This window comes from Chaetodon auriga, chromosome 8, assembly GCF_051107435.1.
Source record: "Chaetodon auriga isolate fChaAug3 chromosome 8, fChaAug3.hap1, whole genome shotgun sequence".
NCBI lineage: Eukaryota > Metazoa > Chordata > Actinopteri > Chaetodontiformes > Chaetodontidae > Chaetodon > Chaetodon auriga.
The window spans coordinates 14,357,622-14,378,945 of NC_135081.1; the positions used below are offsets into that span (position 1 = coordinate 14,357,622).

Genomic DNA, 21,324 nt, shown 5'->3' on the forward strand with positions numbered 1-21,324 from the left:
TGTCACTCTGAACACTACATTTACTCACCCTGTCACTCAGAGCTGTAAGGATCATTACAGGTCATTACCTTCAGCAGAAGCAGCAGGATGCTGCTGCGGAAGGAGTCCTGTGTGCTGGGTGCGTCATTTAGCCCAAGGTCATGACGCTGTTCCTCCTTAAACAGGCCTAGTAAAGAGGGCGAGGGGAGAGTTTGTGTCACTTTGTGTTTGGCCTATGGAGGATTTGCAGGAAACGAAAGGACATCACGGCAACTCAACTGATTCAAATACATTAGAGATCACTTAAACTAGATAAGACGGCTAATAATCCAAGAGAAAATGGCAACACATAGGACACAAATGAGAAGAGTTCAATGAATAGTCAAGAAGTATACAATTATTCTAAAAAGGCAGAAAGTTGGAGGTTAACACGTGAAAAATCCTTTCTAAACATGAACAGGAGAATGAAGGCCAGGACAGATATGAGTCGCTGACAATGTCAGCAAACCTTGGCCAACAATGTTTTGAATAGACCGCAACAAGTCAGAGGACTCACCACGAGATGTCACTCTGTAGAACTTACGTGCTTCATCGCTGTTGTTACCAGTGACTTTCTAAAAACATCTAACCGGAGGTTCCCTTTTATTTTTATAGTTTGCCCTATTATTATTATTATTATTATTATTATTATTATTATTACATTAAGGAGGTTTTCATGATACTTTTTGTTCACTGATAACTGAAATACAAAAGAGGAAAAATCTAAAAAAAAAAAAAAAAAAAAAAAAAAAAGGAGAGAGAGGGAGAGAAACATATCCAAAAAAAGACACACACACACACACACACACACACGCACACAGGACACAAAGAATTCATTTGTGGCACGCTGACGCACGCTCCTTAAACACTAACCCATGCAAATAGGAGCGCATCGCCTCCTGCCGTGTGCAAATAGGCAAATAGCATCAGTGCGCGTAACCACGCTGCGCCGGTTGGTAGGAGTGTTAAGGTGAGGGTGTATTAGAGGCCAAGTGTATTGGTGAACCCGCTACTTCGATGAGCGACAAACGAGAGAAGGGCCTGGTAGACAGTGCGCCCATCGGACTATGCCTCCCCCAACTTGGGAGGAAAGCAAAGGGGAGACCGGGCAGGCAGAGAACGGAGCAGTGGAGAGCGACGACAGGGAGAGAGGGACAGGCGGACGTCTCGTATGCGCTCTGGAGATGGAGATGACAAACTACAGCCTGCACGGCGACTCCAAAGTGGATTGTGTAAATAGCGATGGCTTGATCAATCGAAACGGCGGAGACTCGGCTGAAGTGTCCGTGCCACTGTCTCAGCGGGCAGCTGCGATGGAGGGAGACAACCTCTACAGACTGCGAGACCGAAAGTTTTTATTAGAGGATAAAAAGCGCCTTTGCGCGTTGGCTTTGGGCACTGCTGTGCTCGGGATACTGCTCATGATTATCCACGTCGAGATGTGTCCCTTCAATAATAAACAGGTAGGTTAACTACACTAATGTCTAAGCCAGTGAAAAGCTGATCAAAGCTGACTTCAACGTAGGATCGACTGCATAACCAAATGAAATAGATTGGAAAAGTTTGAGATGTGGCTTTGTTGACACTTGGACTTAAAGGTGTAGCCCTCCACGCTCTACATCTCTGTTTCCAATGCAGTTCTCTGTTAGTGAATGTCTCTCAAACCAAAGTAAAACTTCAGCTAATGTAACGTGTAGCACTTCTGTACACATTGCAAAGGGTTTTAACTTGTAGGACATGCAGAGTTAGAACATTTACACAGCGGTGCATGCTCTGTAAAGCTGCCAAAGCTGACATCAACATGACCTAAATCCACTTAGTCTTGTCAGCTGGTCGGGACATTTTAGCGATGGCTCTTGAACTCATCATCAAACTATAAAAATAATGGCCAAGCTAATCTTGCTTTCAGCATCATGGAGTGGAACTAAGCTTGTTAACAACCGGCCTGCTGCTGTGCTCCTCCTTAACTCCGTGTGTAGCAGCTACAATAGCTCAAAATAGCTTTTCACTCACACTATAATAAAACTGATACAAACAAATGAGTAGATTTAAATTAAACCATGCTATCTTTTATTATGGCATACTTCAGTAGCACAGTTAATCATATTTGGTGCAGAGAAACTACACTTACACAACTGGCTCGATTTGTTGTCATAACAGCTTCCTTGACAGCCCAAGCCCCATGCAGCACAACAGCAAAACCTGCACCTGGGCTTTGAACCTCCGTGACCCCCTGATTAGTTATTCCATTTCCAGACGCACTATTTGGTAGCACAGCCTCATGACATTAACATGCAGATCTCAGTGGATAACAATGCCAGGCCACACAATCAACAAATTATTAACTCCCCCTGACTTCCTACAGCACCCGCCAGTTCCACATGTGGAAAAAAGTTCTCATGCATGCTGCAAAACATCAGACCACCTCCATGCTGTGAAGTCAGTGATTGATTACGGTGTCAAAGAGCCCCACATTTCTAAACTCACATCAGCTACGATCTTTTGAGAAACCTATGGAAATATGGGCTGACCTTCCAAAATATGCCTGATGTGTTCAGGGAGTTGGACCCGGAGAAACACGGTCGTGAAATTCACGCCGTTGGCACAATTACGACATTGCTATTCCAGTTTACAAATATGAACCAGGAACAGGTGTTGTCTGTCCATTCCTAACAACAGGCATGAGCTTCGGTACCATGGAAATGCTGATGCACTGGAAAAGTGTTCTCTGCTGCAGTTAAAGCATATTATTTTGGAGAGGTTGCATTACTGATTTAACCATAGCTTATATAACCATTTTCAACATTCATCTTTAAACTTCATGTGATGTCCAAGTCATGAGTGTGAGCTGGGACAGCTTCCTCCCCTGTGGACTGACTTGACTATTTGGTCACATAGGGGCTGTCTTAACAAAGGTGGCTAGTTGTGCACTACAGCATTACTGTTTTATTTTTTTGAAGGCGTTTTTAATTTTACTGCAGGATATTTTGGAGCTGCCTAACTTGCGTGCCTATCAAAGTTAACTCCAGTCTACAAAGTTATATTTTAAAATCACCTTTTCATGGTTATGCACGAAAAACAGGGCTATTTATGGAACGTTTTTCCACATTTCACCTCTTCCCCTGCAGAGAAATTGCTCACAGTACTTCAGGCTATCTTTCCACATCATTTAGTGTATAATTAGAGTGTTTGTATTGCCAGTCTGAAAGTCTCTATGTCTTGAGTTAGGCTGTGTTTGAGCCAGCAGTGTGCACTTTGACCTGGATGCAACCTCCTGTCATCTTTTCTGCAGCTCTTTGATGCCTTCACAACGACTTTACAATGAAAAACTATATCCACAGACCGAGACTGAAAAGCAGCACATGATGTCCAGTATTTAAAAGAAGAGAATAAAAGGAAAAGCACAGGCTACCATCATTAAAATATACTTCCTAGATATGGCATCCTTTGCTGGGAAAATTGAATTAAATGTCACATTTGTTTGATATGCAACATTTTAACGGGTTGACACCTCCCCCACTTATCACATTCACAATTTAGAGGAACTTTGGGGCTAGATTAGTTGGTTCAAGCATGAGAGGATATGTTGTTCATAATGTTTACAGTTTTGGAACATCCTTCCATTATGCAGAAGCTCTTACCATTCCTTTGCATATAAACTTCAAACATGGTTAAAAAGCATTCAACCAGCTGGACTTACCATCATACATAATCACTCCATGCTTGCCTTGACTACTGTTTATACTAATACTCTCTATATTTGTCAGATTGTCTTTGTCTTTTTCACCGTGCTGTATTGAAGGTACTACCTGTGTCTTCTTTCATGAGATTATATGTTGCTATGTTTTAACATGCCTAACATGTTTTTGTATTAATTGCTTACATTGTACATTTCTCACTCTGCACATCACTTGACCTTCAGCTTTCAGCTTTTTATCCTCTGTTTAGTTACAACCCTGATTCCAAAAAAGTTGGAACGCCGTGTAAAACATAAATAAAGTAGAATGCAATCATCTGCAAATGGACTGTGTTTACTGACAGCAGTGTTACAAAGTGTTCCTGAGCTCATGTTCTAATATCCTTGACACAATCATGTGTTCACAAAGTGGTGAATGTCTCTCCATCCTTGCTTGTGAACGACTGAGCCTTTCCAGGATGCCCCTTTCATACCCAATCATGATACTATCACCTGTTACCAATGAACCTGTTTACCTGTGGAATGTTCCAAAGAGGTGTTTTTTTTAGCATTCCACATCTTTCCCAGTCTTTAGTTGCTCCTGTCCCAACTTGTTTGAAATAAGTTGCTGCATCAAATTCAGAATAAGCAGATATTTACAAAAAGCTGGTGAGATTAAACATGAAATATATTGTCTTTGTACTGTTTGCAATTGAGTGTATGTCAAAAAGAATGAGCAATTTATCACATTGTCTTTTATTTATGTTTTACACAGCATCCCAACTTTTTTGGAATCAGGGTTGTACTTCATGCCTGAGATCTACAGTTATGATTTTACATGGTATTTGCTTCGATTCTTGAAACTGCCACCTGGCCCGGGCCAAGGGCTGGTGAAGGTGACGCTGTATAATGGATGACAATTTCCTTGCGCCAGGTAGTTGCTAAATGCACACCTAAAAAATGTAAGTGTGTATTTTTTAAGTTTAAAACAATAAACTCCATTGTTGCCATATTTTTGTTAAAAAAAAGTTTTCAACGTTAATATGGAGCTTTTTCAACGGTAGGCAGCACCATATTTTATAGAATGAGCCAGGATGCTATAGTGCGGTCACAACTCACCCACACACACCGAAACCGTACATAGCTTACATATACGGCCTACATGGAAATAGACAAACTCACCCACAAACCAGCATGCTGTGTCGGCTGTCTGTCTGCCCCAAATGCAACATGTTGTTACCCTAACACCAACATCCTGTGTATTTTATAAGCAACAAGGTGAAAAAAACACAAAACCTGCCCAGCTATGCCCAAACAAAACAAGCCCAAACTTAATATAGCATAATAAAAATCCAATGATTATCATAAATCACTGTCCTCCTCCAAAAGATCATGATATGAGGGTAGTAGTTGTGAATTCTGCTTAGTTTTCTGGAGGACTCACCAAAAACTAAGCCAGTAAGAAAGAAAACCAGCAGAGCTAAGAGTCCCACAGACCCGGATGGAAAACCTGTTGTGCAAGGTGCAAGTATCCTACTCAGCTGTGGTCTTTCAGGATGAGTGATTTGCAGGTTTTCGTTCATCTCTGACACAGCCACACCTGTTCCTGTACACTGTCTCCCTCACACGAGGTGCAGCTCCTTAAACATCAGTCCCACGATATCACTCATCAGCACACATTCAACCAAGAAATCACCGCTGATAGATACACAGTTGACTGGCACGAGGAGTCACTCTTCCTGTAATCTTACAAAATGTTGAGATGTACACTGCAGGTGTCTGTAGCACCCAGCAGTTATTATGTAGTACCCATAATCTTCTGTCACCAGGGAACAAATGTTTTACCTGCTGTGATGTCTCCTTTCCTATGACTGGTCCACTACATCAGTGTAAAATTCTTGCAGGGTATTATTTGTAAGCCTATCCTTAAGTTTATTATAGGATGCCTCCAGTTCCATGAGTGAACTCTAGCACAAGAATCTCCATGAGAGCTAATGAAGCCACACTAACAAACCAAATTAGGAAACTAAAGTCAGATGCATGTATTATTTATTTTGAAGTATTTATTTATTACAGTACCTACAAACCAGACCACCTTCTTTTTACATTGGATTCAGTGTTTTTTTTTTTTTATTTGAATTTTTTATTATTTATTGCTATGCCTTGGATGGCCTGTCCGGATGACGGTGGATCGTTGACCGTCCAAGACTATGAGAAACAATCCGTGTTAAGTTTAACCCAAATTAGGTTCACCAGGCCTGAAATGACTGTTTCCAACAGGAAAACGTTACAAAAACAATTTTAGAAACTCGGCAAGAAACATGTTGTTGAACTCTCTGTTATGGAATGTGGTGAAATGTTGAGCTTTTGTGGGGTCTTCTAATTATCCCTGGACGAAATACAGACATGATGTGGATGCTTCGGGAGAAACTGTGGAAAATGGGGTACCTTGCCAACGGACGTCACACCGTACCACCTACACGCTCAAGTTTCCTCAAGTTTGAGAGTTTGTAATTATCTTTTTAACTGTAAACCACATTAAACTGCACTTCCCGTTAAAAACTTCCACTGACGTTGCATCAGTTGTTCTGAGATGCATGAATGAAGGGTATAGCTCCTCTTTAACCTGCTGACATCAAGGTCGTATGGCAGAGGCTTATGCTTTAGTACTTAATTCAGTTTGTGGAAACATGGAGACAATGAGGAGCAAGCCATAGTGTGTGTATCTTTGTCTCCAGCTGTCAGTTCCCTGCAATGGAAAGTATTTAATCACAAGCACTCTTGTTACTATAATTGAGTGGCTTTTAAGTACTTTATTTGGTGTGCATTACAGAATCAGTAATTCCACTTTCATTAGGGCTAAATACTGTATATTTCTAATGAAGCTCCTTTTGGAAAGGCAAGAAGCTTACAGGCATGCTGTTATAACACAATCAGCAGGATATTCCATTTAAATTAGTTAAATCATCGGTTACGCAAAGGAAACCTTTACTCTAAAGAGATGATGGTTAAAACTATTTTGAGAGCAGAGGGATTGATTGGTAATCATTGTAGAAAGCACAGTCCAATACAGAGGTACAGACTTCTTACTGAAAACATTTTTCAGAAGCGTATCTTAACGTGCATGTAATCCTAGATCAATAGCATTTGATCCTCCATAAAGGTAGAAGCTAGTACGAGCTGCAGCAAACTATTGTTTTCATTATTGATCAGTCTGTCGTTTTTCAATCAATTGACCACTGTTTAGTGTGTAAAATGTCACAAAATGCATCATGACAAATACACCAATCAGCAGACCAAAACCCAAGAGCATTTCATTTACAGCCCTGATTCCAAAGAAGTTGGGACGCTGTGTGAAACATAAATACAACTTGGTTTTAGAAAGTGTTCCTGAGCCCATGTAGTAACATCCTTTATGCAATCATGTGTTTCACAAAGTGGTGAAGCTCATTCCATTGGTGCCTGGACTGAGCCCTTTGAGAATGCCCCTTTCATACAGGGTGTAGAGCTGGTGAGGGATCAGGTCATTGCAGTCTAGACACTCTCGTTTGTTGGTCTGTCAGTACAGTTTTGGGGAAAATAGCCATTCCAAATTGTGAAAAAAAAGAACGAAAACATTACATTACGCTGATTTTCTCAATATGGCCTAATGTTTTTTCGCATTGTTTATAGGTGCATTTTGGTGTCTTGGCATACAAGCTTCAGGGTACATATTGAAATGATAATAATGTCAGGGAAAATAAGTTTTATTGTGTTTTCTCTTGCCCTTTTTGCTGGAAACCACACATAAAAACAAAAATTGATTTTAAACATTGACAGGGCACGAATGCTGAGTTCACATATGAAATATTTGACTTGGCTACTTTCTTGAAGAGAGACTTGAAGTTGAGGAAAAATCCCTTTACCACGATAGAGTTGACTTATTTCTTATCTCTTTTGATATTTGATATAAAGACACAAAATAACTAAAATTTTGTAGCTATACAGTATGTATACTGTTATGACTGATATTTTTCTTTTAATTTTGTACGTGTGTTACTGGAAGAAGTCTTTTTTTTTAACTTAATGCACCAAAGGTTTAGCATGACAAACTAGCAATGTAATATGTAAGTACACAAAATACTTATATAGAATACATCCCCCGGGACAGTTCCACCCTAACTTTTGCAGAGAGTGTGGTAAAGGTCAGGAGGCCACGCTGGCCTGCAGTGGACACATGTTACCAAGTCGCTGTCTCTTTCTTTCATTTCAGTAATTTTCTTTAAAGCTAATCTTAGTCCTCTAATAAGCATGTTTACTTTACTTGGATATTCTGGTACTCTTTCCACTCCTGTTATTACCACAGTGGACACAGGAGCAATTTCAAAAAACACGTGATAATGGAGGACATCAGTGGAAAGAAATCAAATCCCAGCTGTTGCAGAAAGCCTTCTCTTTATGCCTTATCTCCCTTGTCTCTCTTTCCTTCTTAGGGCTCAAAAGTTGCCTTAATCATCAACTGTTCCATCAGCCTGTCCACTGGGTGTCTCCTGGTCCTCATTATAGCTTTCCACTATAAAGACATCAGGGTGAGTTTGCCTTCTCTCTTTTGTTTCCAGCAGTCTGTACACCCTTATTGTGATGTGCCAAGTGAGGGCCTGTGTGTGTGCATGCATAGGTGCATTGTTGATCTTCAGTGCTCAACTTGCCATATTTTGTGCATCACTTTTTAAACCAGCTATGTTTGTTCCAAATTAAAGTGGTCAGAATGATACTTTGTCAGAGGTACTTGAGGGCAATAGTTTTAGAAAGAGCTCTCGGTCCGCTGATGGTAGCCTCAACACTGATTATCTGTGTTATATTTGCTGTATGCCGAAAAAGCCCTGGATGAAAACCTCAGCCCACACAGGCAAACACAATGTTGCAGCAGCAATATTTTTCCAATCCACATGGCTTGCTGCCGTCGTGTGTGAATTCAATATGCATAAAGGGATTTGGTTGAAATTAAACAGAGTAAACATTCTTTCGTTCGCCCTCATACACGCTCACAGCATGCGTATTCAATAAAGTGCCGTATGAACAAGTGCAGAAAGCATTGTGTGCGCGCAGTCATAATAAATACTGAACTGCTTTTCAGGACTCAAGGTATCTTTAACTGTTTTTGGTCAGGCTGCTGGGAATATACTTTCACCTACAGTGTTTTCAGTTTGGTGTGACGAGCCATGTGTGTCTGATACAAGCAGGGTCCATGTAAGTGTGAAGAGGAGATAAGAGAGGACCGGTTTAGGGTGGAGACTAAACACACAGGCAGTGCTCAGCGATGTCTGATGTTACTCTTCGGTGTCGGAGATGACAAACTGAATCAAGCCAAGAACATCAAGATGCTTCAAGTCTCAATCAGTGGAGCGAAGAGAGAAGGAGAAGTTCTGAGGATAGTGAGCTGCTAAATTTACTTTCGTGAACAAACCGAGTCACCACAAAGCTGTGTATTCAGGGATGAACATATTCTCATTTTGTGATGTGAACTACTCATACAAACAGAGTATTTTTCATGGGTTCCTGGTGGATATCCGTGGTTTCATATCTTTCATATCTTTGGAAGAAAAGCATTTCTCTTATCATAGCCCCATGTAAACATTGTGCACTATAGATAGCTACATGTTTGCATTTTTTAATCTTTTCACACACATACACACAAAAATGCATGTGCGAGCATGCCTCGCAATGGAATTTAAGCTTTGTTTGCTTTGTGTTGTACTGTGAATTTACTGCACTGTTGTCCAGACAGAATGATTAAACCTGTTCATTCCGAGCTTTGATGAAACAGTTGTATCATAAAGATCAGCAGGTGCAACAAAACAGATAACACCTTGCTTTGATGGTACTGTCACCTAATATCAGGTGATATTAAGACATCCACACATGATATATTAAAATATTAACATTAATATATGACTGTATTTTCACTTGTTTCCATTTCCATCTGCACTTTTATTATGTTTATTATGCTTCTCTCTCATTCTCTGTCTTTACTGCTCCCCTCTCTTTCAGCTGTTCATCATTGACCATAACCAGGTGGACTGGCGTATTGCCGTGACCAGCCATAGGGTTCTTGTGATCACTCTGGAGTTGTTAGTCTGTGTCATCCATCCTGTTGGCACATACTTGGAGGTCAGCCTCCATGTCAACTCCTCTTCCTCAGTGGCGCCCTGTGTGTCCAAACACCACAGCGAGGTCCTGATGAACATGGAGCTGCTCTTATCAATGCTCATGTTCCTCCGCTTGTACTTGGTGCACAGAACCATCCTGCTGCACAGCAAAGTGCTGCTGAGCGCCTCCTACAGGAGCATCGGCTCACTCAACAACATCAACTTCACCTTCCGCTTTGTTCTGAAGGTACTGATGAACAAATACCCGGGACGCACGTTGCTGGTCTTCATCCTCTTCTTCTGGCTCACAGCTTCCTGGATGCTTACTCTGTGTGAGAGGTAGGGAAGAGAACTACATGTGTGTAATCAGTCCAAATAGAGTCATCACAAAATTGCACTAGTTGACTAATGGTAAAAAAAAAAAAAAGACTAGTGCAATTAGTGCATGATATCAAATAAGAGACTCCTAAGCATTTGCATCAAACTTGAGTCTCTTTATATGATGGTGATGGACCAGGGGCACCACTGGATACAGGGATAGCCAGCGAGTGTGGCTCTGTTTAGAGTGGAGGTAAAAATGGTTTTACAGGTGGTTATGTGACAGACCACTTTCCTGGCCAGGAGCAGGAACTTCCAGGAGGGGCTGGTGGCCAGGCTTATTTTTACCTTTGGCCAGAGTAAGGTTGGCTGTTTCCCCCTCCAGTCTTTGTGCTACGCTAGGCTAACTATCTGCTGGGTGCAGTTCCACAGTCAGAGACAGCGGTATCAATCTTCTCACCTAACTCTGATAAAGAAGGCAAATATGTGTATTTCCTTATGTGTTTTCCTTTCTTCAATACAATTTTCCCGACATACAGCATGCATATATTTTTTTTTACTGCAGAACTGTTTGCAGAACAATGACATCTAGTGAATTTAACTTAAACTCAATTTAGCCTAAAGTGTCATCAGGCTGCAAAAGCCATACTCCTTTGACATATCAGAATCTTTTCTTGATTGTTTCTAGTGTTATGAGAGAGCTCGATAAATATTAATCGGATCCAACACGTAGAAAAATGTTCCACAACGATCACTATTGTTTTCTATGTTTTAAAACTAACGTCCTGTATTTCCTTTATGGCAGTGAACCTTAACTACTTGGTTGAGCAAGTAAGTAGAATTAAATCAGCTGAGCATGCAAACTTTTCATTTCTTTAAATGAAAGGATTTCAGTTATTGTTCTGAAATGTTGATATCTGAAAGAATATACAAAAATGTTGCTGAATGGTGTTTTGTAGCACGACAGTAAAACAATGATTTACAAAGTAAACTGCATCTGCACTAATAGATTGCTTTCACTGTAAAATTCAGTGTTTTACTCTCTTTCATAGATGCCAACATTCTCTCTCTCTCTCTCTCTCTCTCATACACACACACACACACACACACACACACACACACACACACACACACATACACAAACACTACAGCCCTGTCTGTTAATATCTTCTCCCAAACTTCCACTCCCCGTCACACACATGCACATTAAAAAAAAAAAAAAACAAAGTGCTTCATAGTTTAACATTCCCCATCAAACCTTGATGGTCAATTTGACTTTCCTGTTCAGAATGCGTTTTTAATAACTGATTTGATAATCATGATATTCTATTTTGTTACTCTAACAAATTGCTCTTTATAACGTGAGCCAACTAAACGCCAGCCTTATCCTCTGCAGTCTGTTCAGCTGTTTGAACACTGTGAGGTCATTTGTTCATTTGAACCCTAATGGGGGGTTTTTCTTCAGTTTCACATTTCTCAGTCTTGTATGTTGTGGTTTGTCAAGAGTAATAAAAGAGCTCATGACTGAAAGCTGATAAGACCACCAAACCTTCTAACACTGAGCTGTTACATCAGCCATTTTCTGTTTTAGTTGATTACCACATCCAGGAGACAGATGAACTCTCACACACTGTGTGACCTCTTTGTGTGGTTTCTACCAAGTGTACACTTGACTTGTGTTTTACAAGTTTACGCTGGTATTCACTTCCTTTCTTCCTCTGTCACTACTGTATGCATCTGCTCTGATAACACTGTTTGACTAACAGACAACACCTTTATCAAATTCAGACCAAAGGGTTGGGTTGAGGCACCGGGTTAACACTTTATGTGACAGGTTCCAATGAACTGATATACAGCTGGAATAAAGTAAATTGGTACTAGTTATCAGGAAATTGATAATTGGACATGAAAATAAATCAATTTGTACACTTCCAGTGACATTATTTCACATCATCAATCATCAATCGACTGATTTTCTAGGAAACTTTCTACATCAGTACATATTTAGTCTTGATATTTCAATATCAAATTACATGTGATGTCATGGATGATTTTAGCGACCACCCACTCCTATGTGGAAGATAAGGTTTCCATATAAAATTCATAATTTAATAATGAATGAATATGCAATCTGGTTTAAACAGTAAATCAAATCAAAAATTGGTCATAAACTTAATGCAACTAACAAAACTTAAATAACTGTCTCAGAACTTTGTTTCTGTTTTCTCTATAAAACCAAGTGAATTATATCATTATTTCAAGGAAATTTTGAAGGAAATTGCAGACGCCTAAAATAATCCTGTTAAAAATAGTAATCTTTAAGAACTTGGTTTTGCACACAGAGGTTGAAAGTGGTTATGAATGTTAAGATTTAAGATGGCTGGGGTTGTATAAAATATTCATAAGGGTCTTGTTTATGTTAAGAGACAGTGGGACTCACACAAATTCGTCCTGGTTTCTCTCCTTGCAGGAAGACTGAAGAATCGACAGGGAGCATGGATACGGCCCTGTGGCTCATAGCCATCACCTTCCTCACAGTGGGCTATGGGGATGTAGCGCCCCACACCTCCTGTGGCAAGGCGGTGTGTCTCTTCACTGGAGTCATGGTAACCTTTATTCAGTTGATGCTCTGGCCCGTTCTGCTCCTTTCCTTTGTCTTCTCTTCTTTTCCATTCTCATTCTAGTCTATTCATTTCTATGTTGTTCGGATTTGTTCTATTTTATTGCCTTCTGTTCTGCATATTGTTCTGCCCTATTCTGTTCCACACTGTTCCATATCATCCTCTCTGGTTTGCTTCTTTCCCTTCCATTTCTGTTCTGTTCCATTGCAGCAACTCTTCCACCATTTTTCCTATTTAATTTTTCCCATTTCATATCGGGTCAGTTCAGTTTAGTTCACTTCTCTCCTGCACCCTTCGCGTTCCATCCCAGCCTATTCATTACTGCATTAGTCCACTGGTTATCTTGGACACAGTAGAAGTCTTTTGCCCGGCTGCACACCCTCAGTGCTGACAGATCTGAATGCCTTCATTCCCTTGTGTGTGTGATCTAGATCACAGCTGTAAATTAAGGACCTTGGCAGTACCAGCCACTTAGATGAAAAGATTGAGGGAAGGAAACTGTCAGCATGCAGTGGGCACTGTGCAGTTCATGCAAAACATCTGTATGGAGCGAGATGATTCTGCTGAGTGATGACATTGCTTTGCTGACATCTCTTCTTGTCATATCTTGCGGAAATATGATAAAATACATCACACTACAGGTTAAAATTTGCTTAATTCTTTATCTCATCATGGATTAAAGTGAAATATCCTAGAGAGAAAGTAGAGAAAGAAATGAACCCAGTTAAAATTGTTTGATTACACAGTGCCGTTTTTCTCCTATTACTCCTATTATTCCTATTACAGCTTTACAGTATTGCATTTTTATGGGGATGCAAAGGAGTGGCAAGCTTAAGACTGACAAAAGGTGGGGTCAGAGATACAGATGGAGTGATATTTGAGGTAAAAAAAACAGTTACAGTAAAGTTAAATAAACAATAAGTCACTGATGGTGAGGAGTGGCTGTTTGAATAGGCAACAGACCTCCTCACTGCGCTAAATTCTGGTGCAAGCAGATAAGAATCGCTGCCATGGCTCTGGATGTGGGCACGAGTCCGGTTTAGACACCTCTGTGACAGAGTGGAAAACAATCTTTCCCTCTCTTTCTCCATCTGCCTTGTTTTTATAAGCTTCCCCCCCTTATAAGGGAAAACTTTCCACCATATCCATTTTTAGGTGGTTTATTGCCTTTGGCACCACTACAACAGGAGGGTGTGCCAACCTGTGCCAGTGATTTGGAAAAAAATAAATTTCCTTCTCCCATCAGGCCAGTTCTGGGAGCCAGTCACTGGGGCTCTCACACCTGTAATATGGCTGAAAGCCTCTGTGGTCAGCACTTCTGCTTCACTCCAGCCATAACTAAATTTCCAGCTGTGTTCAGGGGTTGACAGCACTGTTTGCATGCCATCACTGAGTGCAGATGGATCCAAGGAAAGAGTACCTCCCAGGTTTCACAGACAGTGTAATGATAGATATTTTGTGGCTGCTGGAGTGAAGTGTAACTTCAGAACTCTGGTTTGTGCTTATGCCCATGCCCATGCTCAGTCTCTCCTTCTTTCTCTCTGTTTCTAATGCAAGCTGAAAAGAGGAAAACAGGTAAAGTCTCCTGATCTTCCCTCATTTTTCTGTTGTGGACATGAAATCAGTGCAGTGTTTTGCCTGTGTTTCGATGACATGTCGTTCTGTGTGACTTTGATGCTGTGATTCGTTCTGAATCTTCACCATCATTCTGTAGTTCCCTGTCCAGCAATAGCACAAAGCTATTCTCAGAGGAAACCAGCACTGTAACAGTGCCACAGAGGCCAGTGTTTAGCCATTGAACTCTCTGTATAAATATAACTTTGATTTATTGGACGAAACCATATGAGGTATGAAGATCAACATTCAGTTTTCTGAATAAGTGCTTTCCCTTGAGGGGAATGGTGGAGCAAAACACACAAGACTCTACTGACTGTTGGGGATTTAGACAAATTCGGACTTCAAGTCAGACTGTAAAAGCTAACATCAGCTTCTCTTGAGATCTGCCATGTTGATGTGAGTATTCAGGATCAATCTCCAGTGCTTACATGATTATTGAGAAACTGTTTAGAAGACAGCCAGATGGTAAATATATTCGTAACCATGCCAACACTGTGTGTGTGTGTGTGTGTGTGTGTGTGTGTGTGTGTGTGTGTGTGTGTGTGTGTGTGTTGGGTTTTAGGGTGTAGCCTGCACTGCCATGCTGGTGGCAGTTGTTACCAAGACGTTGGCATTGAACAAAGGAGAGAAACATGTGCACTTCTTCATGCTGGACATCCAGATCTCTAAAAGGGTAAGAGTAGAAGAAGTTATTCTGCAGGAGTATGTTATAATGTGTGCGCTAGTTTGCATTATGGAAACACTCTAATATATCTGTAAGAGAAACAAAGCAACACACTGTCTTTGCAACACTTTGACAGTTGTCTTTATCAGAAATATGACGTCTGGATGTACATGCATGACCATTTCCACTTGAGATTTTGCCCTTTGTTATCCTTTGCATCACTCTGACAGCCTTCATCTGAAAGTGTTACTTCAAAGACAATATGCATTTTTTGTATGTTTTGGCTCATTGACTACAAATCACGTCTATTTTATATTGCTGCTATCTCTGTTTCAGAACCTGCTGTAATGTTTTATATTTTTGAGTGTACCACCCCTCTAATTTCTGTATGAAAATCAGCTCGCAGAAACTTGAAACTTGTTTAAGTTAGGTAATCCATCACAATGAACACCATGTCTGTGTTTATTGTTGTCAAAGTCGCTGGAACGTTGCGTGGTAATGCAGCTGTAAGTGCAGAATGATTGGAAAAGCCTGCACTGCATTGGCAGACAACAATAACTTAACTCAATAACACTTTGGTATGCTTTGGAAAATGCTTGGAAAGTTATGCAAAATATGTTTGTATGGAATGGGCCAATAGATGTAAAATTCTGCTCTTTTAATAGAAAACCACATTAAAGCAGAATTCAGCGATTTATGATGGAGTATTTAATGACGATAGATACATACAACTATTCATACATTAACAGCTGAATAAGATAATCAGATAATTCACTCTTCATCTTAGGGGTCGTGTCATGTGACAAAATGATGACATCACAGGCTCTTATACCAACTCTGACAAAGACATACAGATCTGCATTAAAATGTTCAAAACAACAGGTGTAGCACATGGCTGTTGTAAGACTGATTTTTACATATGAAGGTTCTCTAATGAGATATTAATGGACTTATATTTTGTAGCATTTTTGTGGTGATAATTATGTGATAGTGAAATAATCTTTCCCGTAGAAACATTTCGTAAAGTCACCCAACCTCCCCTCCATCAAGAGTTTACTGCTGTGCAGCAAGACTAACACGAGAGATGTTACAGCGGATGGAGCTGTCAGGATGGAAGCGTCACTGCTTTCCATGTCGCATGCATGTTTTGGTTTTTGAGCCTTATCATAATGATTTTTTTTTCCTTAAAAAAGAGACACCAGAGGATGGGATAGTGTGGGAAAAGAGGAGGAAGATGAGGTTTGCCAACCTCTTTATAGCATTTTCAAGGCGTCAAACAGAGGAAATCATCTGATCTCTGTCAGGAAAGAAACTTGTGTCAGTTCAGGACGGTGCAGCAATTGGACAGGAAACTGGTTCGTGTGTGTTTGTGTGTGTGTGTGTGTGTGTGTGGAGGTGGCTTGCAGAGAAGACTTACTCTGTTTGTGCATTTGGCCAGGATTCAAATGTTTGCTTATTGGTGGGAAGACGGAGGTGTCTGATAAATCAAAGCTTACAAGGAAACACAATAAAACCAGGAAAGTTTCTTAGGAACATACTGTAAATGTGTAATGACTGATAGAGTTCCGACAACCGTAGTTTCAGTTTGTGCTTTGTATGCAGTGCTACAGCTTCTCACCAAACTAAAGCAGTGTCTGACTGCGGTAGGTGCACCGCTTTGGAGGATACAACCATTTCCTTTCTCCTGGTGGCTGCATCCTGTCGCTAGGTGCATCTCAATGCCTTGCTTGTCGTTGTTCTGGTGTGTGTGTGCGTGTGTGTGCATTCTTCTGAACTATCTGTCCCAGTCCAGATTTACACTGATGGGAACAAGGGAAGACATCTGGATGCAGACACTGACAGCCTCTATTAATAACCCTCACAACAGGGCCAGAGTGACATCACCACAGGGCACTTACAGTGATTTCTGCAGGAAGACAAACAGACGTGAATAGAATCAAAGAGAAAAGTGCATAAAGGTGATACTGGAGAAATCCTGTAGTGTCTCAACATCACAACGAGAAGCATAAATGAAAATAAGTCATAGTTCTGTTTTATCTGAAATCAGTATCACAGAACATCATGGTTCAACAGGAAGGGCTGCCTGGATTTAATCAGCTGGCTTAGATGACTCTTGCTTTTATTTCCTGTCTTAAAATGATTGATATCAACCAAATTCTGTCTCAAAAAGATACAATAAGTGCTCTGTATTTTTGTCAGTCAAGCTTACAAGTTTAATTGACTTTATCTGCATGTTCTTGTGACCGTGCTCCAGCTCCTGGAACCTCCATGTTTGCACAGTCGACTCTGATGTTTTTGTCTCTCTTCCAGATCCGCCACGCTGCTGCCAATGTGCTAAGAGAATGCTGGCTTCTGCACCGCACAAACCTGACAAAGGGCAACCGCGGTGAGCACCGAAGACACCAGAGATGCCTTCTGGAAGCCATCAGAGTGTGAGTTACTGTATCGCAAAAAGATACCTCCAGGCAAGATGTCTGTGTGTGTTTGTGTCTGGGTGAGCGATGTGAGTGGGTGGTGGTTTCTGTGCCTTACATGTGTATTTTACGGGTCATTAACTTCATGTCAACATGTTTAACCACAGAGTCACAGTTTTTAATAGCTAATTTAGATTACTAATTAGACTGGTTTGCCTCTTTTATGTGGGCAGGGCATGTGTGAACAAGGGTCCACCCTTTTATTATACAGAATTCAAGGCAAGACTGGCAAGTAACGTCTTTTTTTTTTTTCCTCTTTACAGTATAATTTGACAGTAATACACAACATATTGTATACATCTTCTTCTGAGTCGCTCATCAAGAAAAAGAGCATGGAAGCTATTATATTTTCCATTCGACTTGTGTCTCCTTGTTATTGAGCCCAAGCTCCTCTGCTAAGAGCAAGTTGATTGCACAAGACAGGAAGTCCAAAAGTGTGATTGTATGCTTCATTATCCTGACAACAGGATTATGTGTGTGAGTGTGTGTGTTACTCTGGGTGGAAGGGTTGTACTTCCTGCTTTACACCGGGCAGAGCCACTATAAATAAATACAGTGTGGAAAGTATGTGCAGGAGGGACCTCCACACCTTGGGATTAAGAAGGGTATACTGTAATGAGGCCATCACTCCATCACTCTGCTTGATTGCAGTATTATATGTCTTTTTTGGTGGTTTCAAGATACTAAATTGAAATCTTCCTCAGGTTTATATGTCAAAAACCTTCTGGCAATGTTTTATAGCTATTTAACAAACTCTCCATGACTCCTGCATGTTGAGTAGATGAATACTCAGCTGTAAGCATATTCTTCCTCAAATTGGGGCCTCTGATGTGCCAGGGCTGATCCATTTGTCCTAAAATAGGATGATTCATCCATAGATAGGCACTTCTTGGAGCATTCAAAGCCTGAAATTTACACACAGCAACATCACATTGGCTTATTTAAATAAAAGAGATGGTCTTGCATTTGAATTTTCTGTATCTGTGTTTCAGTGCAACATTTGAAATAATGTGAGCAAAATACACTTGTTTGAAATACTTCCACATGGCTGAGATCTATCAAACCTTTTTTTCTGCACAGATTTAGGCATTTACGCCTCAAACAAAGAAAACTGAGAGATTACGTCAGCGAGATGGTGGACCTCCCGAAGGTAAACGGCAGCTGTCACTGGAATGTTTTGTACATGTTCCATTGGAAAGGCCTGTGCCAAATAAGATGACAAAGATCCCCCGAAAAACACTCACTACTTACATAGACGGTTACGCAGCATTTTACAGGCTGTTTATCGCTAGGTGTTCAGACACATTAAATGCTTGTTAAAAAAATCTCCATAAAATGTCTCAGGATTCATTTGTGTCAGGAATTCATTCTTAGGCCCAGATAGGTTTTCCATGTGGAATAAACCCAATATTACCCAGTGAGAGACACTAATGTGTAATTTATGCACTTTTAAATGCATTTTCTTGATTGATTTATATGGAAAAAAGCCTAGTTTTTCCACACTGCAACTGTAGCCTCTTGGTAAGATGACAAAAGCAAACCCTGCCTTGGTCACTTTTCAATCAGTTAGTTACAGTCTGTTAACTGAGCATATTGCTCTCTTGCTGACTGAGTGTAGTTCAGCCCAAGGGAGCATAGAGGACTAAAAGAATAATCACATTTGTTGCTGTTGGCTTCTTTTTTTTAAAAAAAAAAAAAAACAAGTTGCTAAAGGAGCTGCAAAATGAAGTTACACCATTTCTAAGTTGGCAACACTGGGGTAGTTTCAACTCTGCCTCAGTGACTTGGCTTGAAACTGTCACACATGCACAATATAACAGTCAGTCAGTCAGTGAGAGGCATGGACTGTCCAAAGTTTCACTGTATATGTGTAGCACACATTTAAAATGTGTCTGCACAGATTCCAGTAAGATTATACAGGTTTATGGCTGCAGTTTGACCTCCTTGTGTTTATACCTTGTAAATACAAACATGTTTGCACTTGCTTTGGGTGGCTGATTTCAACAGATGCAGATGATCATGTGCGACCTCAGTGCCAATTGGAATAACTCTTATCGGGAGTTGGAACAGCGCATCCTCTCCATGGAGCAGAAGCTGGACGAGCTGAGCCGCTGCTTCCAACAAACCTCTGAGCTGCTGTCTCATGTCCTACAGCAACGCAACCAGGAGATTAGGTAAACAATGCTAACAGCTCTCAGTGGCGGTGGACATATCTGCTAACGACACAGTGCAGGATGTGGGATCTAAAATGAATGGGAGCGTGCCTCCTAAGGATAATCACATTTTGGTTGTTTTTTCGCAGGTGACATGGCTGCACACACTTGTTACGGAGGCAGATAATTGTCTTCAGTGGTATATATACACTATCCATGAAAGTGAGATGGTAAATCCTCTCCACCCAGAGCTGCTCCAGGCCCTTAACATGCTGAACCACTTGGAGGACTGGCAAACCTACTCAAGATCTCATCTTCTGGCTCAGTGCTGAGTGCACTGCACAATGACCCATAGCTGTAAAATTATACAGACAAAGTAAGACTTCGATTCACGGTGGGAGAATCGGTGCATTTTGGGAAATCTGTTGTTTTCAGCAGTTTTAGTGTTTGTGATGGTGCACAAAGAACTGAATTCTTCTCAAACAGGGACTGTGGAGAGCCTTGTAATCCACACTGTCAAAGGCCAGTTCAGGGCTCGCTAACTATTTCTAAAGTTTCATTGATGGACTCCGTCACTGCCTTATTCCTGTGGAATAAGATATATATATTTTACATCTTAATTTTATTTTAAATTTCTTGCAATGTTTCATTGTTAGCATGACCAGTTATAAAAAAAACTCACAAATCCTCTTTTTCATCAGTAGGTTCTTGGTCACAGTCAGCTATTGTTTGCAAACAGACTTATTGAACAGAAGTCAGTTTGTAACAATTCCTCATTGCTGTGCTTTCCTCTCAACCATCCACCAAATTGTGAATGAAACAGTGCATTTTAACGGTGCATTTTAACGCTGAACCAAGAGAAGCAACGAAACTTCCAAGTATTGTGAGAAGAAATCTTTATTTCAAAGTTTAAATCATTGGGATTTTAAGGGATGTCAACTGAAACTCAGATTAACGTCTACATTGAAGGTTGTAGTCATCAGTTTACACCTGTTCTGAGAACAATGAAACTTGAGCAGAAGCTGCCATGTAAACTCAATTCTTAGCAAAACAACAGCTCCATCTAGTGGACATGGATTAACTACATAATATTGAGGACCCTTAATGTTAAAATTTTGAAGATTACATAACCATAAAAAAAAAAATCATGCTATTTTTGACCAAAATACCAAGACCTCAACAAGGTCTCAATGGAACATAACATCTGGATCAGCTGTAGTGAAAGCAAATCTGAAAAACAGAAAACAAGAGGACACAGAAACTCCCATACAAATCTCACTGTTAAGAATGCACTTTGTGAGAAAAAATAGCATAACTGGATTAACTCTTTCTCTGGAGGATAAACTGGAGTATTAATGTGTTTTAACTTAATCCAATACTGAAAAAAGTTCCTTGTGGGTTCATTTGAACACTGGTTTGTTGTCAAAAGAACTTCTGAGGAACTTGTTCTAATCCTGTTTACTATGTATCATTTGCACATGGTGAAAACATGTTAGCAAACATCCAGGACATGACTATAATTAAAAGCCATTAAGAATGAATGTGTGTGTGATTTTGCTTTGATTTTATCACTTGGTAATACAAAAATTAAAACAATCTGATGACATGCGAAAGATCCTTTGACACCTTGTTTTGAAGTGCGGTGCACAAACCAA

At 40.4% G+C, this 21,324-nt stretch overlaps 1 protein-coding gene across 2 annotated transcripts; it reads left to right on the plus strand.

Annotated features, from left to right (window-relative positions):
- The first annotated feature begins 963 nt into the window (after positions 1-963).
- Positions 964-20,566, plus strand: kcnn4 (potassium intermediate/small conductance calcium-activated channel, subfamily N, member 4). Of its 2 annotated transcripts, XM_076737934.1 has the most exons (10): positions 964-1,481; positions 8,167-8,262; positions 9,725-10,161; positions 12,611-12,746; positions 14,319-14,336; positions 14,941-15,051; positions 17,353-17,474; positions 18,597-18,666; positions 19,524-19,690; positions 19,819-20,566. In XM_076737934.1, the coding sequence occupies exons 1-10, from the start codon at positions 1,086-1,088 to the stop codon at positions 19,820-19,822; spliced, it is 1,557 nt and encodes a 518-aa protein (XP_076594049.1). In that variant the 5' UTR covers positions 964-1,085; the 3' UTR covers positions 19,823-20,566. The 2 variants fall into 2 exon arrangements, with proteins under 2 accessions (XP_076594049.1, XP_076594050.1); XM_076737935.1 differs by lacking the exon at positions 14,319-14,336.
- The last annotated feature ends 758 nt before the right edge of the window (positions 20,567-21,324 follow it).